General features: G+C 40.8%; 1 protein-coding gene and 1 long non-coding RNA gene across 2 annotated transcripts in view; one reads left to right on the top strand and one right to left on the bottom strand.

The window, feature by feature from the left end:
* The window catches only part of LOC310632646, a 1,302,393-nt gene that overhangs the window by 704,445 nt on the left and 585,017 nt on the right, over positions 1–12,931 (bottom strand). The window lies entirely within an intron of this gene.
* Positions 1–12,931, top strand: part of LOC310632522 (cytochrome P450 2K6-like) — a gene marked incomplete at both ends in the record, with an annotated part of 46,335 nt that overhangs the window by 26,068 nt on the left and 7,336 nt on the right. Inside the window, 2 exons of the mRNA XM_083349751.1 lie at positions 1,457–1,598; positions 2,233–2,405. Of these exons, the coding sequence (XP_083205877.1) occupies positions 1,457–1,598; positions 2,233–2,405 (315 nt within the window). The remainder of the gene's footprint in view (positions 1–1,456; positions 1,599–2,232; positions 2,406–12,931) is intronic.

Raw genomic sequence — 12,931 nt, 5'->3', positions numbered from 1 at the left:
CGGCAGTTTGGCGGGTCGAATCCCGAGTGCCACGTAACAGAGTGAGCGCCTGTTACTCGTCCCAGCTTCTGCCAACCTAGCAGTTCGAAAGCACGTAAAAATGCAAGTAGAAAAATAGGGACCACTACGGTGGGAAGGTAACAGCGTTCCGTGCGCCTTTGGCGTCTAGTCATGCCGGCCACATGACCACGGAGACGTCCTCAGACAAGCGCTGGCTCTTCGGCTTTGAAACGGAGATGAGCACCGGCCCCTAGAATCAGAAACGACTAGCACACATGTGCGGGGGAACCTTTACCTTACCTTTTACACGTACCTCCTGGAGAGTGTTCTTGATCTGGCCAACTGTTGTGAAGGGTGTTTTCTTTATCAGGGAAAGAATTCTTCGGTCATCCACCACAGTTGTTTTCCATGGTCTCCCGGGTCTTGCTGAGCTCACCGGTGCGTTCCTTCTTTTTGAGAATGTTCCAAACAGTTGTTTTGGCCACGCCTAATGTTCTTGCTATCTCTCTGATGGGTTTGTTTTGTTTCTTCAGCCTAATGATGGCTTGCTTCACTGATAGCGACAGCTCTTTGGATCTCATCTTGAGAGTTGACAGCAACAGATTCCAAATGCAAATAGCACACTTGAAATGAACTCTGGGCCTTTTATCTGTACATTGTAATTGGCTAATGAGGGAATATCACATACCTGGCCATGGAACAGCTGAGAAGCCAATTGTCCCATTACTATTGGTCCCTTACCAAGTGGGAGGCACATATGCCAACTGTTGTAATTCCTACACCGTTCACCTGAGTTGGATGTAAATACCCTCACATTAAAGCTGACAGTCTGCAGTTAAAGCACATTGTGTTTGTTTCATTCCAAATCCATTGTGGTGGTGTATAGAGCCAAAGATGTTAGAATTGTGTCGATGTCCCAATATTTCTGGACCTGACTGTATGTGAATCTGCTGTGTTAGGACTCCTTTATCTATGGAGAATAAGGACAGGAATAAAGACTATGAAGTCTTAATATTTCCTTGGATTAAGAAGCTTTCTATTGCATATGGAGAAGAACTATGGAACTATGAAGATGGGTTTTTTTTTTGCTTGCAGTATAACAGAAAAGCCTTTCATAAGTCATTTTATAGTCGCATAAATGGAAACAAAGACCCAAAGAAGTTCAACAATTCAAAAATCTCTCTATACCAGGGGTGTCAAACTTGCCATGTCACGTGATGTGTTGCGACATATCATGACTTTTTCCCCATTGCTGGAGCTGGGCTGGGCGCGGTTTCAGCATGATGCATCCTCTCCGTGGGCTGGCAGCTTGACACCCCTGCTCTATACAATCTAGAGTAGGTGACTGGGCAGATTAGTGCCTTGTGTACCACACTGGAGATTTTAGGATTATAGAATAACTTGGTGCATTATGTATGACCTTGATTCTTAAATTACTCATTTCTTTCTCTTTTAGGGCACCCATGTGATTCCCTTGCTGACTTCTGTGCTCCATGATGAATCTCAGTGGGAGAAATATCACGAATTCTACCCTGAACATTTTCTCAGCAGTGAAGGAAAATTTGTAAAAAGAGATGCATTCTTGCCTTTCTCTGCAGGTAGCAGCTTATTTTAAATGATATTAAAATGATATCCAGCTTTTCTCCTTGATTAAAATCTCCCAAACTGGGTAGAAGAAGTAAAAGTTAATCATCAATAGTTTTTTAGCTGTTATTCTTGTCCAATTCCCTGCTAACGTAGAAGTTCCCTATGAGGAAGGTGATAATAATAGTAATAACAATAATTTATTAAATTTATATGCTCACAGTTTAGAAAGAAATATAGCCATAGGCATTAAAAGGTCCAGCTGTACTTATGAACATCTCTACTTTCAGTTTTATTGGTAAGGCATCCTAAGAATATATATATTTTAAATAAATCATGACTCTGGGAAACAGAAATATTTATTCCTGCTGTTTCAGCTCTATAATGGGATTCATGATATACTTCAGTTTTGCAGACCAGTTATAGGAATATTTTAAATGGCTGTATATCAGTCTTTCAGAATTTGCATTATTCTTCGATATCATAACTCAATATGATATTGCTACATTTCAACCTCTTTTTAAGTTGGATTTGTTATTCTGAATTTTACAGTGAACTCTCAGACTAATATGTCTTGAGAAGGTGAAATAAAATACTATTAACAAAACTAATAAATACAAATCCTCTGATCTCTATTCCTTGTTACAGGTCGGAGATTATGTCCAGGTGAGACCCTTGCCAAAACGGAGATATTCATGTTCTTTACTAGTCTTCTGCAGAGATTCACCTTCCAGCCACCTCCTGGATTATCAAAAGAAGACCTGGACATGACCCGTGCAGTTGGGTTTACAACACCTCCCAAGACTTACATGATTTGTGCTGTACCATGTTTCTAAAAACTAGGGATATTCAGAGACTCATGAGTCTCAATTGCTCAGCTGTATCTGTCTTTCTTGGAGCCTTTTTTTCTTGCAACATCTGGTTTTTGGATATGGTCTTTTGGTGGCATATCTATATACTGTCAAGTTTCTGACGTATGGACTTTTCAAGTGACTCTGAAGCATTGTTTACCTTAAAAGTCCTTTATTAGCCTAATACACTGGCAAATGCTTGCTCGAAGGAAGCTGGAATCTGAAATCTCTGCACCTTGCACAATATATTAAATCACAATTCTTCACCTTTCTAATTTTGTCATTAATCATGTTCTCCAATTAACTTAAAGAATCAGCTTCCCTTCCATTAGAAAACCCGCCAAGGTCTTATTTTCTTTAGGTTCAGATGGCCTTGAAGGTACAATCCTCCTCTTCCCCCCTCCCAACTGAAGCAATTAAAATAACAGGCTGTCTCTTATATTGTCAGTGCAAAAACATGTCAATGTTTGCAGCATTGACATCCGGCCCCCCTTACAAAAGAACAGATCCTGTAATGTAAACAAACACAAGTTAGGAGCTTTTTGGGTTAAAATTTGGTGGAACATTCAAAAGATTTTTAAGAGAAAGATAAAATTCTCTCCACAATTGTTTTTATTGGGCATTGTGGTAGATTGTGATGTTAAAGAAACCAATTTGATGTTGAATTTGATAACAGCAGCACGGTTACTGGTGGGACAATACTGGAAGAAGGATAGTTTGCCTACTATAGAAGAATGGGTGTTTAAAGTTTCGAATCTTGCAGAAGTGTCTAAGATTTCTGCTTATTTGAAGGATCATTCACAAGAAAGATATATTTCAGTTTGGAGGAGATGGATAGAATATATTCAGAATAAATATGGGACTAAAAAGTTCCATTTAGCTTATGAGTAGATTTTAGAGGGATATTGTTATTAATTTTAGTGTTAGTACTTTGTATGTATCTATGTTAAAGGGGAGTTAAAGCATATTATGAATTTGGTTAATTTTATATTATGGATAATTTTAGTTAGAATATGATTATTATAACTATAACCCTGTATTTAGCTCTGGGAAGTGGGAGGGGGAAGGGGGGTGGTTTGGGGTGGGTGGGTTTTGGTGATGTATTGTAAAATCTTTTTTTGTAAAACTCTTTAATAAAAAAAAGATTCTCAAGTCAAGAATATGTTTCACTTCATAATGGGTCTGACCTGCTACCATGAGGGGTCCATGTGCTTTCCTAGGGCGAGGTCTTAAAGTGGAGGTTTGAAAAGTTTTCAGCAAGCTACAATGGAACACTGGGTGAATTCTTCCCAAAAGTCTGGGTAGTTTTAATTTTACTGTGACCAGGTGGATGATTTTCACAATGGGGAAAGGCCCCAAGAATTTTGGTCCCAATCTCTTATTGGATAGTTTAAGGCGTAAGTATTTGTTCGACAAATAGACCTTTTCCCCAACTTGGAATGTTCTTTGGGGAGCTCTCTTTTTGTTAGCTTGCTTTTTGTAGGTCTCATAGGTCTTTTTAAAGGCCACCTTTGTATTTTTCCAAACTTCTTCCCAACCCCTCACCCAATGATCAAGAGTCTGGGAAGCGGAGGGTAACTGAGGGTATTCCGGTATGGGATTGAATTCTTTCCCTGTGGCTACATGGAAAGGAGTGTAGCTGGTGCTGCTATGTACTGAATTATTGTAAGACACCTCTGCAAAAGGGAGGCGCTCGGTCCAGTTTGTTGGTTGGTAAGAGACGTAGCATCTAAGGTATTGTTCCACCATTTTGTTGGCGGATTCTGTGGCCCCGTTAGTAGCCGGGTGAAAAGCAGTTGATAGGCCTTGAGATGATCCAATTAATTTAAGAAAGTTTCTCCAAAATTTCGCTGTGAACTTCACCCCTCTGTCCGAAATTATTCGCTTAAGGGCGCCATGTAGTCGATAGATATGTTTTAGGAACAACTTAGTCAGGCGTTGAGCTGATGGAAGTCCTTTGCAGGTGATAAAGTGAGCCTGTTTTGAAAATAGGTCTATCACAGTCCAAATGACAGTATTTCCTCTACTGTCAGGTAGGTCTATTATAATGTCCATAGCTATTTCTTCCCATGGTTGAGAAGGTTCAGCCACCAGTTGCAGTAACCCAGGGGTCTTTCCTGGGATTCTTTTCATGGTGGCACATATAGTACAGCTCTTGACATAGTTTTCTATCTCTCATTTTAATCCCGGCCACTAAAATTGCCGGCGAGTGAGATGTAGAGTTTTTAGATATCCAAAATGTCCAGCCTGTTTGACATCATGGCTGTGTTTGAGGGCATTAAGATGAAGAGCTTCAGGCAAGTACAATTCCCCCCCTTGTCAGCCAGACCATCCCTGCATGTTAGGGATATCTGATTGTCTTTAAACCATTGATCAGTGAGGCGTTCTTGCTTTATTTTCTTTACCCCAGGGGTCATCAAGATTAGTGGTCCTGCGAGGTATGAGTTGGGCCGCAGTTTGTGGACTGGGAATAATTGCCTTGTGAACTTCTTCGCGTTTGCTTTTGTATTGTGTCAATCGGGAGAGCGCATCAGCTAGGAAGTTTTTTCTTCCTGGTATGTATTTTAGAGTAAAGTTAAAACGGTTGAAGTACTGTGCCCATCATACTTGTTTTGGTGACAATTTGAGGGGCGTTTTAGTGCCTCTAAATTTTTGTGATCTGTCCATACTTCAAAAGGCACTACCTTCTAAGTAGTGCCACCAGTTTAATAGCCCCCACCTAATAGCAAAGGCCTCCTTCTCCCAGACTGTCCATCTCCTCTCGCTTTCAGTAAATTTCTTAGAGGTGTAAGCACAAGGTTGCAGGACGCCACTTTTATTCTTTTGCAATAACACTGCTCTGAGTGCCACGTCGCTGTCATCTGCCTAAATTATGAAGGGCTCCCCTGGGCAGGGGTGCTTTAGGACTTGTTCACCCGCGAATAGTCTTTTTAAATTCTCAAAAGCTTTCTAACAACTCATAGTCCATGCTAGCAGTTGGCCAGGTCGCGGTTTTCCCCCTCCCTTGCCCGTTATGAATAGTTCTGTAAGAGGTAGAGCAATCTCAGCAAAAGAGGGAATAAATTGATGGTAGAAGTTGGCAAACCCTAGGAAGCTCTGGAGCTGTTTGCGGGTTTTTGGGGGCTGCCATTCAATTATGGTTTTTACTTTGGTTGGGTCCATTTCGATACCCTCATTGGAGATTCTAGAGCCAAGATAATCTAATCGGGTTTGGTGAAATTCACAGTTCGACCATTTGACATAAAGTTTGGCATTCAATAGTTTTTTAACACTTCTCTGACCAGTTTTATGTGGTCAGTCATATTCGTGCTGTATATTAGGATGTCATCAAGGTATACTAGGACCCCTTTGTATAGGTGATCATGTAGGACCTCATTAATCAACTGCATAAATACGGCTGGCGCCCCCTGCAGTCCAAATGGCATGACTTTGAATTGGTAGCTCCCAAAGGGGCATTTGAAGGCTGTCTTCCACTCATCCGAGTATTCAATCTCAGCTGTCCTGGCTGCTCTGAGGCGCCTGGAGTCTCTGCTGGGTTTAATCCACTCTGACGACCAGACCAATTCTCCTGGTTGTTTGGATCTAGCTCCCAGCTGGGAGGATTGCTGAAACTCTTTCCCTGCCAGCTTCTTCACTGGTCCTTCCCCCACTGGGGTGGCTACTGGTGCTGGGGAGCTGGCTTCAGGCAATTTTACTCCCTCTATTATGGGATCTTCCCCAACTCTTTGCCAGACTGTCTCCCAAACTTGGAGACAGAGACAGGAGGTTGGGACTCCCTAATTAGATTAAAAAGTAGGGTGAATTCCAGGTTGATGTCAAGTTTCCAACGTATGGGCTTTTCAAGTGACTCTGAGGCATTGTTTACCTTAAAAAGTCCTTTATTAGCCTAATACACTGGCAAATGCTTGCTCGAAGGAAGCTGGAATCTGAAATCTCTGCACCTTGCACAATATATTAAAACATAATTCTACACCTTTCTAATTTTGTCATTAATCATGTTCTCCAATTAATTTAAAGACTCAGCTTCCCTTCTGTTAGAAAACCCGCCAATGTTTGCAACATTGACATATACCTTTTCTTAAATGTTAAGAGTACCACATATCATTTTGCTGAGTCCCATAAGATCAGTAGTTAACAAGGATACATCAAAATTGGTAGTGGCAAACATCAAAATTTATTTTTTTAATCAGAAGTTATGATCATCAATTTCCAATAAAAAGGCCAGTTCGCAAATGAGCAATACTACAGGTGAAAGTCGAAAAATTAGAATATCGTGCAAAAGTTCATTTATTTCAGTAATGCAACTTAAAAGGGGAAACTAATATATGAGATTGACTCATTACAAGCAAAGCAAGATAGTTCAAGCTGTGATTTGTCATAATTGTGATGATTATGGCGTACAGCTCATGAAAACCCCAAATCCACAATCTCAGAAAATTAGAATATTACATGCAATCAATAAAACAAGGAGTGTACATAGAACAATATCGGAACTCTGAAAGGTATAAGCATGCATATGTACTCAGTACTTGGTTTGGGCCCCTTTTGCAGCAATTACCGCCTCAATGCGGCGTGGCATGGAAGCTATCAGCCTGTGGCACTGCTGAGGTGTTATGGAAGACCAGGATGCTTCAATAGTGGCCTTCAGCTCTTCTGCATTGTTCGGTCTCATGTCTCTCATCTTTCTCTTGGCAATGCCCCATAGATTCTCTATGGGGTTCAGGTCAGGCGAGTTTGCTGGCCAATTAGCCACAGTAATCCCACGGTCATTGAACCAGGTTTTGGTGCTTTTGGCAGTGTGGGCAGGTGCCAAGTCTTGCTGGAAAATGAACTCAGCATCCCCATAAAGCTCGTCTGCAGAAGGAAGCATGAAGTGCTCCAAAATCTCCTGGTAGATGGCTGCGTTGACCCTGGACTTAATGAAGCACAGTGGACCAACATCAGCAGATGACATGGCTCCCCAAATCAACACAGACTGTGGAAACTTCACACTGGACTTCAAGCATCTTGCAGTGTGTGCCTCTCCATTCTTCCTCCAGACTCTGGGTCCTTGGTTTCCAAATGAGATGCAAAAGTTGCTCTCATCAGAAAAGAGGACTTTGGACCACTGAGCAACAGACCAGGTCTGTTTTTCTTTAGCCCAGGTAAGACGCTTCTGACGTTGTTTGTTGTTCAGGAGAGGCTTGACAAGAGGAATACGACCTTTGAAGCCCATGTCCAGGATCCATCTGTGTGTGGTGGCTCTTGATGCACTGACTCCAGCCTCAGTCCACTCCTTGTGAAAGTCCCCAACACTTTTGAATGGCCTTTTCCTGACAATCCTCTGACAGGCTGCGGTCATCCCTGCTGCTTGTGCACCTTTTTCTTCCACACTTTTCCCTTCCACATAACTTTCTATTAATGTGCTTTGATACAGCACTTTGGGAACATCCAACTTCTTTTGCAATTACCTTTTGAGGCTTTCCCTCCTTATGGAGGGTGTCAATGATGGCTTTCTGCACAACTGTCAGGTCAGCAGTCTTCCCCATGATTGTGATTCCTACTGAAGCAGACTGAGAGACCATTTAAAGGCTCAGGAACCCTTTGCAGGTGTTATGGCTTAATTAGCTGATTAGAGTGGGACACTTTGAGCCTAGAATATTGCACCTTTTCACAATATTCTAATTTTCTGAGATTGTGGATTTGGGGTTTTCATGAGCTGTAAGCCATAACCATCACAATTATGACAAATCACAGCTTGAACTATCTTGCTTTGCATGTAATGAGTCTATCTCATATATTAGTTTCCCCTTTTAAGTTGCATTACTGAAATAAATGAACTTTTGCATGATATTCTAATTTTTCGAGTTTCACCTGTATCAGTAGTAGACAAAGGATACATTAACATTGGTCCTTAGTTGTATCAACCACTACATAGGAACAATTAACAAACTGCCCTCATTTTATGTATAATTTATACTGACCTTCAAAGCATTAAAAAACCCTGTTTGCAGCTAAATCTGTGTTTATGTTCAGATGAAAACCAGTGAAGATGTGATTTGGGCAAAACATCAATGCCCCAGCTTTATAGACAAAATATATTTTACTTTTTATTGGTTAAGGTATGAACATCTATTTCCCAGGAAAAAAAAACTAGTTCTCAAATTATCAAGGAAATCAGACCCTTTCCCAACATTGACTCCTTTGCCTGAGCATATATTGTATTTACCATCCATAACTGTTGAAAGAGATGCATTGAATCAAACAAGAAATACATATACCTTCTTCCTGAGTAAGATGCCCAGGATGTCAGTTTTTGAATGATCATTGACACACTGGGAAACATTCAAGAAGATTTTCATCTTTGAACTAAATATATGAATGCATTTGGGTCAATATAAAAGGGGGAGGAAATGACATTGTATACTATAGGTGTATACTATAGGCCACCCAACTAAACAGAGGAAATAGATGAACCTTTTGCTAGTCAGCTAACTAAGGTATGTAGGAAGCACATCAAAATAGTAATAGGGGACTTTAACTACCCTGACATCAACTGGGAGACAAACTCTGCACCAAGTGGAAGATCAAACAGATTCCTGTCAAACCTAGCAAACAACCTTGTCTCCCAAAAAGTAGAGAAGGGAACTAGGGGATTAGCCATTTTAGATCTAATTCTTACTAACAAAGATGAAATGATAGAAGGTGTTGAAGCCACAGAAACCTTGGGAGGAAGTGATCATGAAATACTGGAATTCAATATTATGGAAGCACAAGCAATAGAACAAAATGAAACTAGAGTCTTGGACTTTAAGAGAGCTAATTTCAATAAACATAGAGAGGGCTTGGGAAGGATTCCATGGATGAAAATCCTAAAGGGGAAAACAACTCAAGAAGCTAGGGAAATTTTGAAAAAGTGAGATAATAAAAGCCCAGTCTAGCACAATACCAACAAATGTTTCTCAGAAGAAACCAGCATGGCTGCATAAAGAACTCTCTGATAAACTGAAAAATAAACAGGACAAGTATAGAAAGTAGAAAGAGGGGCACATAACTAAGTCAGAATATCAAAAAATAGCCCAAGCCTGCAAAGGTGAAGTGAGAAAAGGTAAGCTCAAAATGAACTAAGGCTTGCGACCAAAGTCAAAAATAACAAAATAAGCTTCTTTCAACATATAAGAAACAAGAAAAAAGTTAAGGAAATGATTGGTCCATTAGTGGGGGAAAGGGGCAAGAAGGTGACAAGCAACAGGGAGAAAGCAGAACTATTTAACTCATTTTTTGCATCTGTCTTTACACAAAGGGAAAAAAACAGTCCAACCTACCAAAACCAGTGCCATGAAAAACAGAATAGAAATGCAAGTTAAGATAGGGAAGAAAATGGTAAGTGAGCCCCTGTCCAGCCTAGACGAGTTCAAATCACCAGGACCAGATGGATTACACCCCAAGGTTCTCAAGGAACTGGCAGACGTGATCTCAGAACCACTGAACTATATTTTTCAAAGATCCTGGAGCACTGGGGAAATACCAGAGGACTGGAAAAGAGCTGATGTAGTTTCCATCTTCAAAAAAGGAAAAAAATGGATCCATGAAATTGCAGACCTATCAGCCTGATCTCAATACCTGGGAAGAGTCTGGAAAAGATAATCAAACAATGAATCAGCGAACACCTAGAGGCAAACAAAGTCATTACTAAAAGCCAACCTGGGTTAGACTTCCGGTGGCGGCGCGGCGCCGGAGACAGCCTTTTCGGGCTGCCCGCGGCTCAGCTGAGTAATTTTCACCCGAAACAGTGCCGATCAGCTGTTCGGGTGAATTTGAAGCCCCCTCCTCAGGAGAAGAGGAGGGGGTGAGGCCCCAGGTAGGGGTCGAGTTCTCCGGGGCCGCCTGAGCTTAAAGCTTGGGCGGCTGAAGGATCGAACTCCCCCGTAGCCTGGGTCGCTCCCAGCTGGTCAGCGTCTCTGCTCCGGATTTCTTGGAGCAGAGCCAGGCGTTTGCGACCACCCCTGCCTGAAGGAAAGACTATGGAATAAAAGGAGCAGGCAGAGCAGTACAAGAGGAAAAGGTGAAGAGGATTATTATATTTTACTCTCAAGCTTAATGGACTTTTTAAACTTAAAGTGAAAGTGCGTCACAAGTGAAAGTAAAAGATGGCGGCTAAACCTCCTTCAAAAACTCTTCGGAGTGCTGGAACTTCTCCGGTGCAACAGACATCGTTGCAAGCTTTGCTTCCTCCTGCTGCATTGACATCGAAGGATTTAGAAGATACCCTTGAAAAGCATGCCCAGGTAATTTTAGTAACATTGAGTGATAAACTGGCAAAAATGGAGGAGAGAATAGAAGAGAGGATGGAAGAGAAATTTAGTGCGATGAGGGTAGACATTTTGTCTACAGTGGAAAGTGTGGCTGAATGTGTACAAGGTTTGGAAGAAAAAGTGGAAGATTTGACTCAAAAAAATGCTGTACTAGAAGTTAAGGTATTGGAGAATGAAGACAAAGCGGACAGAGAGTTAAGCCTTGTTCAGTTTCACCAGATGCAGTATGCTATCAGAATTAGGGGCTTAAAAGAAAATGTTAAAGAAGATTTAAAGCAGCTGATTTCTGAAGCCCTGGAAGCAGTATTGGGTCAGCCAGCATCTGAAATAAAGGGATGTATGGACAAAGTTTTTCATGTAAATTCATGGATTGCCAGACAGAGGAAGCTACCTAGAGATGTGGTGGTTTACTTTACAAAGAGAGAAATTAGAGATGATGTTATTCAAGCTGCCTATGATACTAAAGTAGTGGTTGCTGACCAAGAAGTTTTGGTTTTAAAGGAAATTCCTCCAAAGATTTTAAGGAGAAGAAAGGATTTTGCATTTCTGGTGCAGGAACTTAAACAACGTGACATAAGGTTCAGATGGGAGATTCCAGTTGGGCTGGTGGTAATGCATGAAGGTAAAAGATACCGTCTGGTTACTGTGGTACAAGCGCGTGAATTCTACAATAATGTTTTAAAAGCAACCCCACTATCACTTCTGGAAGCTGCAAAGGGATCTGGAGAAGGAAAACCTCAAGAGGCTGAAGATGGACAGACAGAGGAGAATGGTGTAGGAGGGGATCAAACTATAACTTTGTTGGCTGATGCTGGAGAGCAGAGGGTGATGCGTGCTGCTTTAAAAAGAGCAAAACAAATAAAAGAACAAGACCAGCAGAAGTTTATGGAACTTTCAAAGCGCACTTACAGCGAGGCAGTGGGAGGAGCGCGGCCCAAAGGAGGCAGGGCTATTGATGAGGTGCTCCAAAAGCTTCGGGGCGATAAGAATGGTGACTAAATTTTTGACTTGGAATGTTAATGGATTAAATTCGCCTCAGAAGAGAAAGAAAGTTTTTTTATATTTAAAACAATTTAAGACTGATGTTATATGCTTGCAAGAAACGCATATTAGGGCTATGGACCAAAAGTTTTTACTGAACTCAAGACTGGGTACGCAATTTGTTGCCTCTGCAATGAATAAGAAAAATGGAGTGGTTGTTTATATTAAAAGTGCTATAACAGCGGACTTAATTGAAGCAGACAAGCTTGGAAGATACGTAATGATAGACTTGTTGCTAGAAGGCAAAAAAACGCTTTTAGTTGGACTGTATGCTCCTAATCAACAACAACAACAGGCTGACTTTTTTAGCTTACTTCACACAAAGCTTACTCAGTTGGATTACAAATCGTTTATTTTTATGGGGGATTGGAATGGCGTATTGGACGTACAGATGGATAAGGCTGGTTTTTTTAAGCGTATTCCGTGTCATGCCAGATTGCCTAAGTCTTTTTTTGAAATGAAGGATGATTTGGAATTGCGAGATATTTGGCGTGACACACACCCGTATGAAAAGGATTACACCTTTTTATCTGATAGACATCAATCTTTTTCTAGGATTGACTTTATTTTGCTGACTAATGACTTTTTTTCTAGGACTAAGAAGGTAAAGATTTGTGCAAGAGCTATTTCTGACCATAGCCCAGTATGGTTAGAGATTAATAAGGATAACAGAGATAGGCGCTCGTGGCGCGTAAATGAGAATTTGTTTAGAAACAAGGAAAATGTGGAAGAGTGTAAACAGCGAATGAAGGATTTTTTTGAAATTAATATGAATAAGGATACTTCTATGGATATGGTCTGGGATGCTAGCAAGGCCTATATGAGAGGAGTGTTGATATATATGAACAATAAATATAGACGTACTTTGGAAGCTAGAAGGAAAGAATTGGAGAATGAAATTAAGGAAAAAGAGAATGCTTTGATTTTGAATCCATTGGATGTGAAGACTAAGGAGGCTATTAAGCTATTGAGAGGACAATTTGATAAATTAATGGCTGATCAAGTGGCAACCAATTTGAGGTTTGCCAGGCATAATACTTTTTGCAATGCTAATAAGCCAGGTAGATGGCTAGCTTATAGACTAAGGAAAAAGTAGAGGGCTTCTAACATAGACAAAATTGAACATAAGGGAAAAATGGGGTTTCAACAGGATTTTATTAA

This window comes from Vipera ursinii, assembly GCF_947247035.1.
Source record: "Vipera ursinii genome assembly, chromosome: 1".
Taxonomy (NCBI): domain Eukaryota; kingdom Metazoa; phylum Chordata; class Lepidosauria; order Squamata; family Viperidae; genus Vipera; species Vipera ursinii.
Note: the sequence above shows the minus strand (reverse complement) of the source record. Positions and strands in the feature narration are given on the sequence as shown.